Source organism: Polypterus senegalus, chromosome 2 (assembly GCF_016835505.1).
Source record: "Polypterus senegalus isolate Bchr_013 chromosome 2, ASM1683550v1, whole genome shotgun sequence".
Lineage (NCBI taxonomy): Eukaryota > Metazoa > Chordata > Cladistia > Polypteriformes > Polypteridae > Polypterus > Polypterus senegalus.
In genome coordinates, this window is record NC_053155.1 from 185,835,967 (window position 1) to 185,858,671 (window position 22,705).

Sequence of the window (22,705 nt, forward strand, 5' to 3'; positions counted from 1 at the left end):
CGCTTGGACCATGAAATTTTTAAAACCGTTTCCTAGCGAGCACCTATGGGCCAAGGGTAACCTACATTCCAAATTTCAAGTCCCAAGTCCTTATGGTCCGGGAGATTTCGTGATGAGTGAATCAGTGGTATTTGGCTTTTATATACAGTATATATAGATTGGGACCAAGCACCAAGACTACAACTTCCACACAATCATTTCTTAATATGATTAAGTGTAGACAGAAAATACTCTAAATTTATTTAAAATTGCATGTACAATTGCAATTTTAAATGAAATTGACAGTCTAAATGCATAAGCATTGTCTTTACATAACTCACCTGACTGAAAAATGGAAGCATTTTTCATTTTTGCAACCTGGTAATTGCAAAACAGCTACATATCATGTGTGACAATTAAGGATGGCCTAAAATACAAGCTTAAGAAAAACAGTGGGAGTTCAACTTACTTTTCATGCAAGGTTATGTCCCCTTGCAAGTCGATGATGATGATGACATATTTTATTAATTCAGAGGGGAAATTGTCTTTTTGCATGACCTTTAGGGGTCAGAGTGCATAGTCAGTGCCTCCAAAGCATTTTTAGGGTTAAGAGACTTACTTAAGGGCCCAAAGGAACAGGATCTAGTTCTCCTTATATCTAACATATTTCTTCTTCTGCTGATGTGAACAGTGTATTGGCTAAAATGGCAACTCTTACCTAAACAAATCTAATTTATTGAAAAAAATGTTTGGAAATGTTTGAGACAGAAAATTTTGTTGAATTGGTTAAAATGCGTTAGTGATGCCATTGAAGATACCTTGATGTATTTGCATTAAACTGTTCAAATCAGTGCTTAATCACAATCATTACAGTTTATGAATAAAGTTTATGTTTCTTGAAAACCCTGAATGAATATGTGCAACTGTATAACCCAAGCATGACAAGAGGTAACTGAAGTAGTTGCACAGATTCATTCAGGGTTTTTAAGAAACAAACTTTATTCGTAAACAGCATAATAAAGCATAAAGAATAAAGCAGAGGATGTCTGGGGGACAAGGCAATAAGACAAAAGGACAGTTGCAGTACAGGCTTTTAAATGTTCAAAGTGCTGTGCGAAAAGCAGATCACGTGGCACAGCAGCAAATAATCAAGCAAAGAGGAGGTAAAAATTTTTTTATTTGTTTCCCATTTGATCACCATATAATTATGAGGGGGTTTCGGAGGAGCGACCGCGTCTTCTAGGGGTGCATTCACTTGGTGGCCAACTCCGATCCGGGAGAGCCGCAGTGGCTGCAGGTTTTTTTCCCCACCCAGCTTCTTAATTAGAAGCCAATCCTCACAAATAACCGATTTTATTTAATTTCATGGTTTGTTAGTTTTTTAAGTCTACCATGTTAGTTTATTCTTAAATCATATTCTTTTCTCCTTTCTAATGATACATGTATCATCCAAGTGATCTGAAGCCTAAAATGGATGAGTAATTTTCAGTTCTTCACTTTCTCTTCACTTTCCTTCTGAGTACTTAATTGAACGAAATAGCGAATGATGAATACACATGAGTGGAAATAGAGACAAGCAAGATATAGAACTGCTGATTCCTTTGTCATTTGCATCTTATTGCTAGTAAGGAGCAGTTAAAACAATGAACACAGACTTTTAAGACTAAAATAAGCAATAAAGGGTTCAAAATCTTTACAACCGAGACAACTAAAATGTAGCATAAAAATGTTACTTGAGCAGTAAGTGCTCAGCAATGAATGATTTCTCATGAAGCAATTGGGTTGGAACAAAAAACCGACTCCACTGCGACCCTCCAGGACTGATGTTTCTCATCCTTGATTTAAAGGGTCTGAGTCTTAAATAGAAAATTAATTAATTTGATTTGATTTGTTTTCTAATGATGCTGTTGGTTTTAAAAAGGAGGATTCTTCTATCAGGACATGATTAGCGGACCAGTGCTGCATGTGTCCCATGGTAGCTGTTTACAGAATATACAGATTCACATCTGGTAACAGAATATTTAACAGTCATATCTTTTTTATTAAAATTTTGATGTTCTCCACTGCAAAAAAAATTTGCATCAGTGACTGCAAGAAATGCTGATAATTGTTGATATTTCTGAAACAATAAATCAGCTTACCAAGGATCAAAAGAAGATTGTCTCTTTGGGTGGTTTGACATTGAATTAGTATCTCCTGGAACAGCAGACACACGGCTTTGTACTGCGCTGTCATGGAATGTTGCTTCTGGTCGGGGTGATGGAACTAGGGTTAGAGAAACAGCAATCATTTTTTAATATGCCAGTTTTCAAAATGAGAAATATCATAATGTTCTTCTGAAATGCAAGCTTTTACTTTGTTATAAACTAAAACGGCACATTTGTTTTATTTTTACACAAAGTTCTTAACATTTGCAACAATCAGAAAACAATGAAAATGAACAAACAGTGAATTCTAAAAAGATGATAAAATTAAGCACATATTTATTTGATATATACATTTTTGAAAGGCCAGGAAGTAACTTATACATACAGTACAGAAGGTGTACTTTCTATTTAGTGCAAAACTGATAGCAACTCACAAACATATTTTCTATTTTTTTGTGCTGGTGAGGGTCATTGTGGAATCACAAGAGTTACAAAAAATCAAATATTCTATGTCCAATTTTATTTAACCAACAATCATAGCGGTTTGCACAACACTCTCATCTAAGCAATGTGCAGAAGCAATTAAAAAGGCAAATAAAATGTTAGATTCTGTCATTAAATCTACTGAGGGTTGTTATAATCAGACTATGTACTGCACTAATGAGACCACATCTGGAGTACTGTGTGCAGTTCTGGTCAACAGGCAGTAGGAAAGACATAGCAGCACTTGAAGTTGTGCAGAGGAAAGCAACCAAAACCAAGTGCATCCCAGAATGTAAGGACATGTCGTACTATGACAGACTCCAAGAATTACGCCTGTTTAGTTTCAAGCAGAGGACACTGCGTGGGGACCTAATGCAGGCATTTAAAATTCACAAAGGCAACACTACAATAGATATATCTAAATTCTTGCAACTAGATGGTGAATCACGTACTCGGGGATACCAGTGGAAATTAAAGAGAAATTTATTTAGTACTGAAGCGAGAAAGCAGTTCATTATGCAAAGAGTTGTGGGAATCTGGAACAAAGTAGCAAGACATGCCGTTGAAGCAGAAACCTTGACAACCTTTAAGGAGTATCTAAATGAGATGTCTTAGCTATTACATAGACAAACAAGCTTGATGCATTGAATAGTCTCTTCTCATTTGTCAACACTATGTTCTCATGTAGATTTTTCAATATTTGTTCTCTTTACATTTATTATTATTATTTAACAGTTCTGATGATCTTTGCCCTCAAATGGGATTTAATAAGCCATATGAGTAACTAAAATATGATATCTGTATGATAGACCAGAGCGCTATGGCTTAGTTTAACTTAAATATTTATTCTCTCCTACAAACACTTTTCTAAATAAAAAAAAAACGAATTCTTTGTAGTTTACTACAGATTCTTGTTACTCTGCTATTAGATAATATAAGAGGTGTTCAATAGGTTATATTCAAGCTCTGAAGTGGCCAATTACTGAAATGTATTTATAAGATACATAAAAAGCATATGTATAGTTTTTTCAAAATACCTCTATAAAAACTTCCAACCCTTCTTGGGATAGAGTCAGTATATATTATTCTGTTTTCCTTTGATGATGCTCCATCGTCAGGGTGAGATTCATGGTAAACTCCGACCTGAAATGAATTGAATCATGATACCCTATGGCTCAGTATTACATAACATCTGACATAGCAAAGCATCTCCATATATTCAAATGCTCTCTGCGTACACACATTCAGAAAACAGGTTTCTTTCACAGTCTTCCTGTTAGGAGCAGAATAATTATCCTGGTATAATTACACTAGTAATATGACATCAAGCGTATACTTCTGTTTCCCAAATGACTGCTAAATTAAACCCACAAATAAACATATTACATAGTAGCTGCTTGTCAACTCACTCTCCTTCAAGGAAGGCAGCAATTAATCTTGCCTTTGCAGTATTATTGCTAATTAATATGTATCAATCATGTCTGTCTAGATAAATGCCCATGGCAAAAACAAAAGTGGTACCAATTAGTTGCTTAAGCACTCCTAGATTACGAAGTGTTCCAATATGTGATGGAGGAAGCCTAAACTAGCTACAAATTGAAAATACTGTGGAATAAGGATTTGCATTTTGTATTGTTGATTAAGACAGACTTTTATGGATCCATTATCTTAAGTTATTTACAAGCAGAGAGACAGCTAGAAAAAACTGAAAAGAACAGCAGTAGCAGTTTCACCACATAATACATACCGGCACGTCTGATTTTTGCCGTTGTGAATGGAATGACGTTGTGTTATCCCTGGTAGAATCCTTAATGGGTGGTCGTGAATGGTTCACTTCGGTTTGAGACTGGTCACTCTGTTGGCAGAACATATGTTGTAGCAACATGTACATTTTTTTAAGAAAAAAAGAAGTATGGTGTTTAAAATTTCAGTTGCAAAAGAATTAATCTGCTGTTAAACATCTAAAGAGTTTCATTTAAAAAGGGAAACAGACAACAACCCTAAAACTATCAGTCTCCTCTGAAAGATTTTTATGGTCAAGTTTCACTCCAATCAACTCATTACTTTATAGTTATTAGTTTCTTAGGGGCACCTTAGATCTTAGATCAGACCTTAGATAGACATGAAGGTCTGAAATACAACATCGTTGCTCATTTCTTAACAAATTTAGTAAAAGTGTTGATTTTGGCATACGTGAGGACATTCATTCCCCCCGTTTTTCTTTTTAATTTCTAAATACATGGAGGTTTTGTTCCCTTAACAATTCCAATAGAAGAATTCCAAAAACTATGAAAATGTTGTCAAGTTTGAAGAGCAACTGCAACTGCAGAGCCCTCTTTTTCAGCTTAGTCTAAGTGGCAACCTTCAAAAATAAACCACATTATACCAAATCCAGTAAGATATTACTTCTAGAATAAAATAGTCTATCCCTAACATCTAAACTGACAAAAATACATTACAAATACCGATAATACTTTTCTGGATGCATCTATCACACACACACACACGGAAATCTGTATTCTAATTCAAATTCCTGTATTTTTAGCATGCTTACTGCAATACAGAGATGAATGAAGTTAGAGACTATCAGAATAGCAATGAGCACAAGACAGGGGTCTGTCCTACGTGGGACACCAATCCACCATGCAGCACACTCACATGCATCCACTCCAGGCAACTTTAGAGGTGCCAACTAATACAGTATGCACTTCTGTTCAATTTGTAAGGCCCCCAGACAGAAATATCATTTAGACCCAAGGGAATATGCCCACTCAACCAGACTATTTCTATGCTGAAATCAGAATCCAGGCTTCCAGATCTCCAAGGCAGTATGCTAGCTACAGCAGTGACCTTCTAAAATATTTATCAATGATATCAGCTGCATCCATACTTACATTCTCACTCCTACCTGGCTGGTAACTCACCTTTTCTAAACCTGCTTAGTGTTACTTTATAAGGTTGGACGAGGGTAAGTCAAACTGGAGTGAACACACATTGCATAACTGGGTTGTCAAATGCTGTCTGTTCATGTGCCACATTCCTTGTTGACTTCTGTGAACTTCAGCTACTGTTCTTTTTATTAATGTTGAGCTACTTGATCATTTATAAAATATATAAATGATGAATCATAAGAAAGCCAGACACAGAGCATGTAAGTATTATTATTACAAATGAGTGGTTGCTTAGACCAAACAGATAAAATAATCACCAGCTGACTAATACAGTGAGTTTTAAAATGGAGCAGAGTAAATTTATTATCCCCTAGAAGCTGTAGACATCAGAGGTAACTTGCAAATTTGGATCTTAAATTAGTTAACCAGCAGAAGGCAGAGAGTACAGATAAGAGGTGAATGCTCTATGTGGAGTGAGGTCATCAGTAGAGTCCCTCAGGAGTTCATTACATTTTCTAATTTATATTAATGACATTTGGTTTGTAAACTTGTGAAATTTGCAGATGCTGCTGAAACTAGACAAATGGCTGAGACTTAGGAGGCACCAAAAACAATTCAGTAAAGCTTGGACAGAACTGGGCAAACACTTGGACAATGCAGTCTAACGCAGAAAAGTTCAAAGTGCTACACATGGGCAAAAAGAATGTCAATTGCACATACAAGTTGAGAGACAATGTCCTATAGGAAGCAACCTTTTAAAACAATTGAGATGTTGATACAAGCCTCGCAGTTAGGAGACCTGGGTTCGCTTCCTGGGTCCTCCCTACGTGGAGTTTGCATGTTCTCCCCATCTCTGCGTGGGTTCCTCCAGGTGCTCCGGTTTCCTCCCACAGTCCAAAAACATGCAAGTTAGGTGGATTGGCGATCCTAAATTGTCCCTAGTGTGTGCTTGGAGTGGATGCGTATGCCCTGCGGTGGGCTGGTGCCCTGCCAGGGGTTTGTTTCCTGCTGTCACACACGTGTGCATGGGAAGCAGCTGAAGGGCTTAGACAATACTGTTTATACATCTGCCCAGGGGCGGGGTACGCTGACACTCTTTCTGAGTTCTCTGCAGGTCCCACCCGGGAAATCCCACCAGGACCGCCATTTCCAGGAAGGACACATCACTTCCGGTTCCGGTCCCAAGAACGAGGTCACTTCGGTTCCGGCCCTGAGGATGATGTCACTTCCAGTTCCGGCCCAGAGGACGACATCACTTCCGCCCTCTGTGCTATAAAGCACACTGCCTTTGCTCTGGCAGGCAGTTCTGTTTTGGACTCTGTTGTGATACACTGTTTAAAATGCCTCAAAGACTTTTGCAGCCGGAAACCGCATTAAACGGGTGGCTGCCCCAAACCTTTCCACCTCTGGTCTCCAGTTCTTACAGTGGCGTAGTCGGCAGGATAGTGTCCCCGAAGAACCCGGGACACGAACTTTCAAGGAACCAGGTGGGTGAGTACCGGGGCCGAGTTTCGGGGCAGGGAGTGCGCCGGAGGGTCAGGAAGGACGCGGTGCAGGCTCTGCTCCACGAGCATAACCCGGGGCTACCAACCCATCTCGTGGAGAAGGTAGAGGGGACCCACAGGCGTGGGCTGGCTTCTGGGGAAAACACACGAGTGGCTCAGTATGCTCTTCTGGGTAGGAAAGCCGAGCCCCATCGGGACCAAGGTCCCTGTTAACGATGGGCTGTCCCCAGGCCGGCAGGTGAAGAATATAATAGACTGGGAGTTTAACCCAACAAAGGGCTGTCAGAGCAGGCTATGGCTCTCTGGCAACAGGTGGGTGAGTGGCTACGCCATTTGATTTGACCCCTTGCAAATAGTGCAGCAAGTGGCCTGTTTTTGCTGCTACAGCGATACCCCAGGAATTTGCCCAGCCGCCTGGGCGAATTCCATCCATGGACGAGCTGCTACAGCTCTTGCAATCCCAGAGGCCGGCTGTGAAACCCGGGAAGGCAGAACAGCCGCTCTGTGGACTACCCGGGAGTTATGTCCTACAAAAGCAGTCCCTTCCACGCAATCCAGAGCCTGTTCCGAAGTCGCCGGGCCATCTGGCTTGCGACCTGTCGGGGAACAAGGCGGACCGTAGGGGACAATGGCGGGTTGTTTGTGTGCCCTTAGCAATCCCTGGCGGATAAACATACGGGAGAGCTTCTTATTAATGGACATATGATAACAGCGCTGTTTGATTCCGCAGTAACGTGTCTGTCGTTGCTCGCCGCTTTGTTCTACCGCAACAATGGATTAAGAAAAGACCAGTCTAAAATGTATACACGGAGATATCCGCCGTACAATACCGCCCGGTGTTACGTATGTCTCGGAGGAACCCTTCGCAGCTTACGTGCGGTACACCCGGATCCTCCGTTTCCCGTAATCCTCGGGCGGGACTGGTCTGACAGTAACCGCGGTAGTTTAGAAAGCATTCCCCGAAAAGCTTTTGGCCTCGTTATAGATGATAAAGATTCATCTCAAGCTGCTTCCACACCGTGTAATCAGCCGACAGGGAGTGGGGCGGTAGGCCAAGAGAGTGACGAAGCACTCCCGGACCGTCGCGGGCTACTACGCCATCCACTAGCGCCCGCAGCGAGGGAGGATTCTCCGCCCCTTGAGGTCAGACCGACCCTCTCTGAGTTGCACTTTCAGTTTAGAGCAACACCGGCTTCTTTCAAGAGAGAACAGTGGAATGACGACTCTCTGAAGCACATAAAGAATGCAGTGGTTCTCGTTAACGCCAACGCGCGATTTGCCCATGCCACAGGGACCTCACTTTGTCATGATAATGATTATTGTATCGGGTTGCTGAACATGAGGGGAAGGTCCGAAGTTGTTGCTAGTCCCGCTGACCTACCGGCGCAGGTTTGCGAAGTTAGCACACTCCACCTTCTTGGAGGCCATCTCGCTCCGATAAAACATTAGAGCGCATTAAGCTCCGTTTTTGGCCGGGGATTAATGAGGAGGTTCGCCGCTTTTGCATTTCCTGTCCGGAGTGTCAACTGCGGCAAATTCCTAGGAAGGACCGTGCTCCTCTGATTCCCCTTCCCCTTATTGACGTTCCCTTTGACAGGATTGGGGTGGATATAGTAGGACCCCTAGAGCCCTCAGCCCGAGGATATAAATATATACTCGTCCTCGTGGATTATGCAACCCGATTCCCTGAAGCCGCTCCATTGCTCGGCTACCACTAAAAATATTGCACGGAACTAGTAGGAGTCTTTTCACGGTGGGCATTCCTAGAGAAGTCCTGACGGACCAAGGAACGCCTTTCACCTCGGAAACGCTCAAGGAGACTGCCAAGTTACTGAAAATAAAGCATTTAAAACCTGGTGTATCATCCTCAAACCGATGGGCTAGTGGAGAGATTTAACCAAACTCTCAAGCAAATGCTACGTAAGGTAGTCAGCAAGGATGGGAGGAATTGGGACCAACTCCTCCCCCTTGTCCTCTTTGCCTACCGGGAAGTTCCTCAAGCCTCTACGGGTTCTCTCCCTTTGAATTACTATACGGAAGACAGCCCCGGGGCTTATTAGATATTTTAAAAGAGGGCTGGGAAGGGGAGGCACAGCCCTCCACTAATATTTTGGAGTATATGCCCAATTGCGCGATAGATTTGATGCAATAAGACCGATTCTAAAAAGTCATATCGAGGAGGCACAATCAGCACAGGCCCGCCTGTATGACCGTGGCACGACTCTCCGGAGTTCCAACCGGGGGATCGCGTCATGGTATTGGTTCCTACTTCACACTCTAAACTGCTCGCACATTGGCTAGGCCCCTACGAAATTAAGGAGAGGAAGGGATTGGTCGACTATTTGGTGAAACAGCCCAATCGCCGACCAGCTGAGCGAATATATCATGTAAACCTGCTGAAACCGTGGAAGGAGAGGGATCCCGATCCCTCCTCCGGACAGCCCTGCTCTCTCTTCGTGGAAGTAAGTTCCCTTAATTTCGGCGAACAGCTATCTCCCAGACAGAGACAGGAGCTCAAGCAGCTATCCGCTCGGTCCCAGAGGTGGTAAGTGAACAGCCAGGTCGGACCTCTCTGATTGCGCATACATATTGACTGACCGGGGTGATCGTCCGTGGCGACCCTACAGACTCCCGGAGGCAAAGAAAGTAGAAGTGGAACTGGAAATCAAGCGAATGCTGGCACTAGGAGTGATCGAGGAAAGTAGTAGTCCCTGGTCCAGTCCCATCGCCTTGATTGCTAAGCCTGACGGCAGTTGGAGGTTTTGCAATGACTTCCGTCGGCTCAACCAAGTTTCCGATTTGATGCTTATCCCATGCCTCGTGGGCGACCTCCTCGAGACTGGGACCAGCCAAATTCTTGACTACACTTGACATGACAAAGGGGTACTGGCAGGTTCCTTTAACGGAGTCCGCGAAGGAAAAAACCGCGTTTAGCACTCCTAGCGGACACTGGCAGTATCGTGTCCTTCCATTCGGTTACACGGGCCTGCGACTTTTCAGCGTCTGGTGGACAAAGTGCTCCGGCCCCATAACTCGTTCTGTGCTGCCTATCTGGATGACGTTGTCATCTATTCCAGCACCTGGAAGGAGCACATACAGCAGGTCACAGCAGTATTACGGACATTGGGAGAGGCCGGGCTCCGCATCAACCCCAAGAAATGTTTCTTCGGATTGAGAGAAGCCAAATATTTGGGCTACCTAGTGGGCCGGGGTACTGTGAGGCCACAGTGTTCCAAGTTGCAAGCCATAATGGCCTGGCCCGTCCAAAACCAAGCGGCAAGTCCAATCCTTTCTCGGTTTGGCGGGTACTACCGCCGGTTTGTGCCTCGCTTCTCGAGAGAGCGCCCTTGACCGACTTGACAAAGAAAAGAGCTCCTAATACGGTGGTATGGTCTGATAAAGCGGGGGCTGCATTCAGTGACTTAAAAAGGGCTCTGACTTCAGCACCTATCTTAATCTCCCCTAACTTCTCTCTCCTTTTGTCCTCCAGGCGGACGCTTCGGACACAGGCTTGGGAGCCGTGTTGAGCCAAAGCGTCGACGGTGTTGAACACCCCGTTATGTACCTGAGCCGGAAACTGTTGGACCGGGAGACCAGGTACGCGGCGGTGGAGAAAGAGGCTCTGGCGATCAAATGGGCGGTGACTCAGCTGCGGTACTACCTCTTGGGTGCGTGTTCACTCTGGTGACGGATCATGCGCCTCTGAAGTGGATGGCCCTTCACAGGGAGTCGAATCCACGGGTCACGAGGTGGTTTCTTGACCTGCAGCAGTACAAATATACGCTCGTTCATCGACAGGGGTCCCTTCATGCCAACGCCGATGCCCTCTCCCGGCCCACGACCTCGGTGCAGGTCGCCCGACCCGACGGGTCTGGGCTGAGGGGGGAGTCTTGTCACACACGTGTGCATGGGAAGCAGCTGAAGGGCTTAGACAATACTGTTTATACATCTGCCCGGGGGGGGGCGGGGTACGCTGACGCTCTTTCTGAGTTCTCTGCAGGTCTTACCCGGGAAATCCCACCAGGACCCGCCATTTCCAGGAAGGACACATCACTTCCGGTTCCGGCCCCAAGAATGAGGTCACTTCCGGTTCCGGCCCCAAGGATGATGTCACTTCCAGTTCCGGCCCAGAGGACGACATCACTTCCGCCCTCTGTGCTATAAAGCACACTGCCTTTGCTCTGGCAGGCAGTTCTGTTTTGGACTCCTATTGTGATACACTGTTTAAAAATGCCTCAAAGACTTTTGCAGCCGGGAAACCGCATTAAACAGGTGGCTGCCCCAAACCTTTCCACGCCTCTGGTCTCCAGTTCTTACACTGCCTTGCACCCTGTGTTTGCTGGGATTGGCTCCAGCAGACCCCCGTGACCCTGTAGTTAGGATATAGTCGGTTGGATAACGGATGGATGGATGTTGATACAACATTTTCATTGTCTAAGCCAGGGATGGGCAATGTCAGTCCTGAAGGGCTACAATGGCTGCAGGTTTTTGTTCCAGCCCTAGTTTCTTAATGAGAAAAAAATTATTGCTGATGAAGCACTTATTGCCCAAGTGACATTTGATGCTTTAATTTAGTGGTCTTGCTCGTTAAGGGTCCCCAACCTTAATTTCTTATGTCACTCTTAAAAAGCTGCATTCGCTGTGTTAATGTCTCCTTATTAGCAATAAGATGTAAATAACAAAGCAGCCAGCAGTTCTGCATGTAACTTGTTTCCATTTATATCTGTGTGTGTTCATCATGCACTGTTTGATTTAATAAAACACTTAATAGAAAAATGTGACAGACAGAAAATTATCTGTTTAAGGCATCAAATCATTTGGATGATATCTTTGGAAAGGAAATAAATCTATGAATCAAGAACCTTGCATTGCAGACTAATAAGCCATAAAATTAAATAAGGTCTGAAATTGGCAAGGATTGGTTTCTAATTAAGCAACTGGGTTGGAATGAAAGCCTATAGCCACTGCGGCTCTCCAGGACTGACATTGCCCACCCCTGGTCTAAGAAATGTGCAGAAGCAATTAAAATGGCAGATAAAATGTACCATAAAAATTGTTGAATATAATTCAAGAGACATTGATCACTGTATATAATGCACTAGTGAGACCATAATATAAATCAATGGACTTTATGCTCAGACTATATAAGCCATGCAAGACCACATCTGAGAACTGTGTGTATTTCTGGTTACCACACTACAAGAAAGACGCAGCAGCACTTGACTCTGAGCAGAGGAGAGCAACCAAGAGCAGCCCAAAGACTTCAGAGAATTAAAGCTGTTTGATCTCAAGGAGAGGAGACTGCATGGGGACTTAATGCAGGTCTTTGAATTCTTTCAAGTTAACAGCAAAATACATACTTCAGGACACCAATAGAAATTAAGAGGAAGAAGATTTAGGACTGAAGGCAGGAAGCACTCCTTTACATAAAGTGCTGTCAGAATCTATAACAAACTACCAAGGCATGTAGTAAGGGCAGAAAACATGAGGGCCTTTAAGAAAAATCTGGATGCAATATTAGAACGGATTATATAGCTTGATCTACTGAATGGTCTCCTCTTCTTTGTCAAATTTCTGATATTCTTATATGCTGACTGTAAATAAAACAGATAATCCTGGGTAGATTTTATTTACTTATCAATGTTAATAAGTAACATCAGTCTTTTATGACAAATATTATATTTCCAGGGAGTTGGATTTAAAAAAAAAGTAATGACTTGCTTAAACACGCCCTCTCCTCATTAATGCCTTCCATGTTTTGACTTTATGTGGCAGTCAATATACCAGTCAAGCAAATGATGAGAGGACAACAAAGTTAATCTGTCAGAAGAATGAAGATGAATTCAGTAATGGTTTACAACAGGAACAAGTACGTGTAAGGTTCTCGAGTCTGTATGGTGGGGTTAACCCATCTTAATAAAATGTGTGAAACTGAACATTTGTGGGCAGCAGCCCACGTTGGAGGTCCTGTGTGGCACTGGCATTTGTTTTTTTTTTACATTTCTATAACATGCAAGGAAAAACAGGCTGGTATTAAGATTTTAGATACAGTATAACAAAATTTGAAACATAAAAAGTGTGAGAATAATCCTTTTGCATTTCTGTGTACACACCATCATGGTATAATCCATCCATGAGATGTTTCCAGAACTGTTCGTATGGGTTTCCTGTTCTAGAAAAGACTAAGAGACATGGCTTAGGGTCAGCATTAGGATTTTAGAAATACAAGGAACAGCTTTACTATGCTAGAGGAAAGCACTCATGTAAGGGCATAACCAGGGTACAGTGGTGCAAGAACTGCCTGTGCCCATACTGCTGACTGCCAACTAACAGAAGAAGAGGGCTAATACTGAGTATCTATCAAGCAATGCAAAAATTATAAAGTCATCCAGGATGCAATTTGTGACCAGAGGAATCATCATAAATTTAAAAGAGAAGAGAGGATTTCCTAATAGGTGATAGTAGATAGAACTGGAGGTGATTTTGTGGGCTTGTGGAAAAGGAGGCAAGCTGCTGCCTCAGCTGGGCAAACAAATGACATCTAAATATATCGTATACAGCCCTGTGTAATCAATTGGAGGTGTCTTGTACTGAATACCGGAAATATATCTTTAGAGAAAGTACCCTTAAGGTGTCAGAATTTCAACTTTGAGGTTTCAGTGTATTTATACATTTCATGTTTTCCTGAATGTGATCTGAATACATTCCTAGTGATGTATGTTAAAATTTGCTGTTGTTAAAACTGTCTTTAAGAAGAGCAATCTTGACTTCTCAGTTTAAGACCGTTTGAGACATTTTTTCTAGAAAATGTGATTTGGAACAGCGATTACTTGAATGAATAATCAGTTGTAGAAAAGTATCAGTCAGCTTTTAAAGCTAATCATAATGGCGAAACAGGCAAACCGTGTGGAGTGGTGATTAAGGCCTTGGACGTCAAACCTTGAGGTTGTAGGTTCAAGTCCTGCTACTGACACTTGGTGACCATGAGCATGTCACTTGACCTGCCTGCGCTCCAATTGGGAAACCAAAAGAAATGTAACCAACTGTTTCATAAATGTTGTAAAAGTGTCGGGCAAATAAGAAAATGAAACTACTTTAGTTGTAGTAGTACAGTAAATGATGTAGACCTAATGCTGAGATAACTGGCATCTTAATATTGACTGGAGTGCCGTTTGGGACACCACAGTATTCTTATTCGCCTTGTAAAACCGTGCATTAGCCTTTCTGGACCTGCTTTAAGCTGGTCTCTGTCATATATAAAAGGGAGAAATTCTTTAAAAGATTAGACACTTATTCAGAAATATGTAATATATAGTACGGTGTGCCAAAATGATAATAATAAAACCTTTGCTAAATAGCCAAGTTGTCAAAGTGCTTTACAAAGACCAATATTTAATCTGTTACTATTATCATTGTACTGTATAAGGTATGGGGAATGACTCACAACTATACATGTCAGTGGCCCCCAATGACCCAATCCTCACTAGCACCACAAAGTTAGACAGCAGTACTTTACTTAAGCTGGACAAGGAAAAAAATGAAATGCCACTAACAGGCTAGAGTGAAACAAAATAATAAGAAAACTTAAAACAAAGAATCTGTGTACCATCATTGATTCTGAACTAAACTTCAAATCCCACATGACTTTGCAAGGGTTCAAACATTTCTGTCATTGTAGAATGCTAAGAATTTTGTTTGCCAGGTTTTGTTTTTAGCTATCTACATTACTGCACTTCACTTCTAACCAGACTGCCAAAGAAAACATTAATAGGCTACCACTTGTTCAAATGAAATTAGCAAGAGTTCTAACCAAGGAGCAAACACACCACACAAGTTTTATCTGCACTGCATTCAGGCTCCCAGTGTGCTCTGGGTCTCATTTTAAAATAGTCTTAATTACAGTACATAAAGTACAAGACATCTAACAACTTTTTGCCTGCCATGTGTTTAAGACTGCTTTTCTCTATCCTGCATATCTCAAATGGTTCTCTCCAATCTTGAAATACTGGCCTCCTCAACATACCTAAAACAAGATATAAAAGGACGGGCGAAGTGGCTTGCCTGTTTAAAAGCTGCAAATAATTGGAAGGTTTTACCAATACAGACACGTCTAGCAAGCCCCCTAAAACAGTGTTTTAATTTTTTTTGATCATTTCAATAGTATCATCAGCTCATTTAAAAAAACTAAACTTTAATTCTTTAAATGTCTTTAACTTTTGAGATTGCTTAGCAGAGCTAGGTTTACGGGTTCCTTCTTCACATATAGCAGCCACTCAAATGTGTAATAAAATTTGTGACAGTTAATGTTATCATTAGTTATTAGCCACTTCTCTTTTTCCTTCTTGGGAACCTGCGGTAACATTATGCACCATGGCACAGTGGTAGCGCTACTACGATGCAGTAAGGAGACCAGGGTTTGAGTCCTGGGTCCTCCTGTGGAGTTTGCATGTTCTCCCCAAGTCTGTGAGGGTTTCCTTTGGGTGCTCTGGTTTCCTCCCACAGTCCAATGACTTGCAGGCTGGTAAAGCTAAACTGGCCTGTGTGTGATGTGTGTGTTAGCCCTGTGATGGACTGGTGCTCTGTTCACAGTTTGCTCCTGCCTTGTGCCCTATGCTGGCTGGGATGGGCTTCAGAACCGCCCTGCCCAAGAAGCTGTTTAGGACTAAGCAGGTTAGAAAATGACAGACTTCTACAGTAACATGGGATCATCTGATCTCTAGGATTTCATGAACGATAGTGATTTAGACATTATAGAAAAAAGAAAACTAACTGACTTGTGTTTATGTATTTGTTGTGCGCTGAGAAGGAATTGCACAGAGAAATGGGGCTGCTGGTGTATGCAAATGAAGGACGCTACCTGAAGCAGAGTGGAAGAACAAACGTTCAGCAAAGCTCAAAGAAGATGTGCTTCCTAAGTTGTGTTCTTTGGTACACGTAGTACTCCCTATTATGTTGGCTTCTACTGACTCCTTGCAACGCAGTATAAACACATACAAATTTATGGGGCTGCTCCCCTTGGATTATCACTTATCTATAATTACTTTGAAAAATGGTGTGGGAATGGATGGCCCTTGGTGAGAAATACATGCACTGTTGTGGAGAACTGGGGTGGTCAGGCTGCGATGTGCTGCTATGCTATGGTTCTCAGAGTACAAACTAGAAAGTGGTGGTACAACATATAGGCCCACTTCAACCCTTGGGTGCAACATAAGTCAGGAATGACGGCATGCCCTGGTCAGTTTAGGTTCATGCAAAGCTCACTAAAGGGGTTTCTCACAGACAGAGCATACAAGAGGTGGACACTGTACACAGATCACAGTAATATTTCTTTTGCCCTGTTCTTTTCTGTACAATGCTTTTAATGTTCAGTTCATTGCACTTGCCATGTAAATGTGCAGCCTGTAAAGGTCAATGTTATAAGTCTAATAAGTTCAAGTAAAGCGTGATGCAGTGTATATTGCTATCGATCTAAATCTTTCAAAACTTCAGAACGGCACAACTGTACAGATCAAAGTGTATCAAGTGTGTTCTGATTGAAGCTATAATTGTTATAGGATATCCCAAAGGGTGACATTATATTAATACCCAAAATTCTCACTGTTCCTACTAATTATGTGTTTGACTCAACAAAAACCAAATTTACTCAGAAGGAAAGGCAAGAATTGATCTATGGCAGGGATGTTTTTACTCACGGCCAGTTTTTTGTAGCATGTTCACGGTTAGGAGCTTACACTGGACTAAAAATTATCCCAGATAGATAGATAGATGTCACATGCAGAAATGTACTGTTATTTACATAGTGCAGTACGTCTGATACATCCTCAGTATAAAAAAGGCCCACTGTCTTGGAAAATGTCCTGAGAGAGGCCGGATACCTGTACACAATTACTTCTCATTTTCTCTGTTCAGGCTTGTGAGGTGCCGGTGGCTAACTCAACAATAGGTGAAGTACCACTGTGTTGCTAACCACCTGTAAAGATTCTTACTGGGATTATATACAGATGCAAAATATGGAGTTACCTTCGGACTTTGAAATGAAAACATGCAAAACATTCAAAAGGAAAGACACTGAAAAAATGAGAAGCCATGAAGCCTTCACACAGGGAGCCATTCAAGCCTACTGTGCAATCAAATGTGTGTGTGAAGTGTTAAGAATCCGAAATACAACTAGTTGAGACATCTATATTAGACTGAGGGACAACTACACTTCTGACTTCTTTTACATTAAATATAAAAACTAAATAGCATTGCTCGAATGTATTATGTTGTTGTAGCCATGAAATCTGCAATCTGAAATCTAGTCACATGATGAGAAGACATAGTTGACATGTATTCCCATTGTGTAGGCAAACATTCCTGACCTAAGACCACATTTCATACTGGTTTCCTTTTTAAAATGACAGATAAAAAACAAAAATTACATTATCAACTGGAACAAGTTCTTAGTAACTAAATTGATTAATTAAAGAAACAGTTTGCTTCACACTTTAAAAGTGAAAAATAAAATGCTGAAGTATTCACAAAGTAATTAAAAACCTTAATTGCCCCACTACTTGCATCATTTGCCAAAGAGTTATGAAACAGTGTTGCAAATTGCATTGAAAAGATACATAAAATCCACATTTGACAAACAATTGTATTCACCTGTTCATCCCTCCATTTTCTGATTTGTTTATCCATTTCATGTTAACATGATAAGTACTCACGGATGAAGATTTACTTTTTTTTCTTTTTGAATTCAGAAGCAAAGGATATATAACATGTCAAACAAGGTGCCGACGCTTCAGAGCAAATTAACTGAATGATACAAATTGGTAGAAAGCAGCAGGAAGAAACTTTTAATATCTTTGAATAACCATTAGGCCGTCAGGTTCATCACTGAAACAGCTTGGCAGCTAAAAACCCCTGCCTTGATAAGACTTCACCCTCAAGCCAATATCTGCGGGTTACCCATAAAACTTAGGGAGGTAGTTGTGAGAAATATTTAAGGAAACTACAGAGGTCTCAGATTAAAGGCATACGCCACCCAAAATGATATTTATTTTAAATGTTAGTTACCCCATGTAATTTGCAGTGATGGCCATGAAAAATTTTTAATGTCATGTTTTCATGCCAAATGGAAAGTAAAAATGTTGATATAATAGAAGCTAATTGTGATTAATGCTGTAAAATGGCAAACACTGCAAAAAACAACCAAGAAAATGAGAAAAGAAAAAAAATATCACGTTACTCATGTCTCATAATACATAGGCGTCAGTTATCCAGTCATATGCACAAAACGTGCTAAACACTTTCTTTTTTACCAAAATATTCTTAAATTGTTACTTCTGGAATAATCGGTCCTCATTAACAGGAAACTAAAACCTCATGTACTCTTAAAAATAACAGTTCTTTAATGGCCCCTTACGGTGTTGTGTGGCTCCTCGTAGAACCACTGGTTGAAACAGAACCATTTTATTTCACGAGGTGTTATTTGCACTTTAAGTTGGTTCTTTGGACCTTGCAAAGGATCATAATATGTGTCCAAGACAGAAATCTTTAATGTATAGTTGTATAGTAGGCTTCCTAGCAGTATACAACAGATTAAGAAAACCTGTTCTTAGCCTGTGTTGTTGTCTGCAGGAGAGCCTTTTTAAAACAGTGAGCTCAAATAGTATTTCACAAACCCTGTTACCATCTATTTGTGGTTATTTACAGAGTAAAATGAACAAAGGATCTCTTTGGGACCTTCATGCGGATGGTTCTATAAGGAACCAAAAATGGTTCGCAATAGCATCGCTCTGGAGAACCACCTTTATATTTAAGGGTGTTAGATTGAAGTTTAGAATTTATTTGGTCAAGAGTGCAGTCTTTAGTACAAAAAGTCAATCACATGAGGCATTTTTCACATCTTTTGCTGCTGTACAGCATTGGTCACTATTAGCCTCTATCTATATTAATAAAAGGCAAAGCCCTCACTCACTGACTCACTGACTGACTGACTCACTCACTCATCACTAATTCTCCAACTTCCCGTGTAGGTAGTAGGCTGAAATTTGGCAGGCTCATTCTTTACAGCTTACTTACAAAAGTTAGGCAGGTTTCATTTCGAAATTCTACGAGTAATGGTCATAACTGGAACCTACTTATGTACATATATACCGGCCATAGCCTGCAGCTCGATCGCCGTGTGAGGCGGAGTTGCGTCTCATATCGTCATGCCTCCCACGTAATTGAGTGCCTGCCCATATAAAGCTGTCCGTCACTGGCAATTCAATAGAAACACTCTACCGCTAAATATTCGTGGGTTTAGGGCTGTGCTTATGTAAACAAAGATGAGATGGTCAGTGTGGTGTTTAGCATAAACTCAGCGAAACTCTTAGCTAACATTAAATAAAGCTGCGGATATCGCACGAGATAGCACAAGCACAACTCAGAACCTTCGATGCATGCACACCAAGCAGCTCATGTGAACTGACTGTGAACGCAGTACGCGGACAAAAAGCAAGAGCTCCAAAGAGCGCTGAACAAAAAACGCATTGCACAATAGAGAAGGCAGCAAAAGAATATGAAGCGATTGACGCATACAAGCATATTCATAAGTGCAGCTACTGCGGAAACAAAGCACACGGTGGAAAAAGTCAATGTCCAGCTAAAGGAAGACAGTGTAAAAAAAAACGTGCATGCAGTGTGTGATGTCTCAAATAAAGAGGAAGACGAGCTGTTTATTGATGCAGTAAGAAAGGAATTGATGAATGAAACCTGTTATCTTTACAACGGTTGACAAACACGGAATGTAACTTGAACACAACACATCCTTTCAAATACGAACCTGATTGACACTCATAACAGTCACAAAACAATTACATTGACAATAATGTTACGTTATTTTTAAAATGTTCCCTTTTCTTTTTCATAACTTCTTTAACACACTACTTCTCCGCTGCGAAGCACGGGTATTTTATATATATATACCCCGATCTACATACTGTCAAATAAACGAACCACACGCCGTGGCACTGACATCCGAGGTTCGATTCCCGAGAGGGGGTGCAGTGATGCACCTGATGAGCCCAGAATTAGGGCGAAACACATGTTGCGTACTCTTTACATTATTTGACAGTAAAACTATTTATATATATATATATATATATATATATATATATATATATATATATATATATATATATATACACACATTATATATACACACACACACATATACATAATGTATCAGCGCTTCCCGATTCATTTTACCCTCACACCCCCTGTGACGGACGATGCCGATTTCGCACCCCCTTGGTTTGAGAAGAAGTATGAAAAAATATGAGGTTAACGCAGAAAAACATCACCAATTGAAGCTTTATGAATAATGGATACTTTATTCGCCATCAATAATTGTTTTGGTAAAGCCATACTCAGTGTAATCCTCCTTCCATTTTCAAATTTTTTCGCGACTAGCCATGATTAAATGAACGGTAAAAAAGTAAGAGCGAAGTGACGGTGACTTATTGAGGCAGGCAGGCGAGAAAACAATAGCACGCGGGCTCCATGTGGTGCGCGTCAAGTCGATCTAAAATGTGTGATCAGATTTGAAAAAATATATCTTTTCAAATTCTATTTGGATATAAGTAGGTTCTATTTAGTCAACAAAAATATCTTTGGTAGGAATGTAAGTTGAATTTAGTCTTTAAATTTCTATGGTGAAGAAAAATTTATGTAATGATGACTAAATTTAACTTACATTCGTACCAAACATATTTCTGTTGACTAAATAAAAATTACTTATATTTAAAATTTAAATAGAACTTGAACAGATATGATAGTTCATAATACCCATGCAGGACTAAGTGCACGTAAGAGCGGAAGTCATCCGTTTTAACAAGTAGCATATTGCACTGATAAGAAATAGCCTGCCTATTTAATTATTTAGGAATGGATAGATAAATTAAGATTTTGTACAAATGTTTTTCATTTTTCTTCCTCGATGGATTCTGGCACCCCCAGCAACAGCTGCTCAGCACGCTAAAAGGTATATATATATATATATATATATATATATATATATATATATATATATGTCTGTGTATATGTATGTGTGTATATATGTGGATATGAATATATATATATGTGTATATATGTGGATGTAAGTGTGTATATATATATATATATATATATATATATATATATATATATATATATATATATGTACGTGTATGTATATGTGTATGTATATATGTGTATGTGTATATGTTGTGGAGCCCGGCCGGGACGCCCAGGAGGAGGGCTTGTGCCTCCTCCAGACCACGAGGGGGCGACCGCCCTGGTTATGTTGGGGGCCACGGGTAAAGGGCTTGGAAGCCCAGCCCTGTAGAGACCCGTGGCCACCACCAGGCGGCGCCCCGGTGCCTGAACAACCCTGGAGCCCAGCACTTCCGCCACACCAGGAAGTGCTGGGGAAGAAGACAGGGGACACCTGGAGGGCTTCCGGGTGTGCAGCCGGCACTTCCGCCACACTGGGGCGTGTCTGCGGAGGAGTGCCGAGAAGCAGCTGGAGCCCATCCGGGTTCCTATTTAAGGGGCCGCCTCCCTTTAGTCGAGAGCGGAAGTCGGGTGGAAGAGAGACAGAGCTGGAGAGAGGACTGGAGGCGGCCAGGAAGAGGAAAGGCACAAAGGACTGTGAGGCCTGGACATTGGGGGAACAGTGCAAAAGGCACTGGGGAGTGCACTGTAAATATTGTAAAATAAACGTGTGTGTGTGGTGAACTTAAGATGTCCGTCTGTCTGTGTCCGGGTTCAAGTCCACAATGTATATATATGTTTATGTGTGTGTGTGGGCAGCACGGTGGCGCAGTGGTAGTGCTGCTGCCTCGCAGTTAGGAGACCTGGGTTCGCTTCCCGGGTCCTCCCTGCGTGGAGTTTGCATGTTCTCCCCGTGTCTGCGTGGCTTTCCTCTCACAGTCCAAAGACATGCAGGTTAGGTGGATTGGTGATTCTAAATTGGGCTTGGTGTGTTTGTGTGTGTCCTGCGGTGGGTTGGCACCCTGCCCGGGATTGGTTCCTGCCCTGCCCTGCCCTTTGTTGGCTGGGATTGGCTCCAGGTGACCCTGTGTTCGGATTCAACGGGTTGGAACATGGATGGATGGATGTGTGTGTGTATATATATATATATATGACAGCAACACTCATAACAGTAACAAAACAATTACATTGACAATCATGTTAAATTATTTTCAAAATGTTTCCTTTTCTTTTTCATTACTTCTTTAACACACTACTTCTCCACTGCAAAGCGCGAGTATTTTGCTAGTATATATTATAAACTTTATATTCTCCATAAAAACATCAGATTAAATTTTTTTCTCAGTCATCACTACAAACTACATGGGGTAAGTAAAATAAAAATAATATAATTATTGGGTGGAGCATTCCTTTGATGAGTTTAATGTTTTAAGTATGATGAGATATGCATGGTATAAACCAAACGATGCACCTCACCCAGCTATCATAATGCCAAAGATATAGCGTAGGGGATGCTTTAGTGTGGCGAAGATGGACTTGTAACGTTGAGCATAAGATGTGTGGGGTTACACCTTGGCAGGCTGTGAAGAAAACCTTGTTGGAATCAAGGAATAGAACAGAAAACCTCACACTGCAGAGCTTATTCCTCTTAACGATTGTCAGCTCTGTTTTGCTGTGTATTTGACCTAATTTGTATTTT

At 41.4% G+C, this 22,705-nt stretch overlaps 1 protein-coding gene across 3 annotated transcripts in view; it reads right to left on the reverse strand.

The window, feature by feature from the left end:
• Nucleotides 1–22,705, reverse strand: part of cdkl5 (cyclin-dependent kinase-like 5) — a 496,892-nt gene that overhangs the window by 21,520 nt on the left and 452,667 nt on the right. For all 3 annotated transcript variants that reach the window (XM_039745025.1, XM_039745022.1, XM_039745024.1), the window contains 3 exons: nucleotides 4,357–4,464; nucleotides 3,647–3,752; nucleotides 2,121–2,244 (listed from right to left, as the gene is read on the reverse strand). In XM_039745025.1, the coding sequence (XP_039600959.1) occupies nucleotides 2,121–2,244; nucleotides 3,647–3,752; nucleotides 4,357–4,464 (338 nt within the window). The remainder of the gene's footprint in view (nucleotides 1–2,120; nucleotides 2,245–3,646; nucleotides 3,753–4,356; nucleotides 4,465–22,705) is intronic.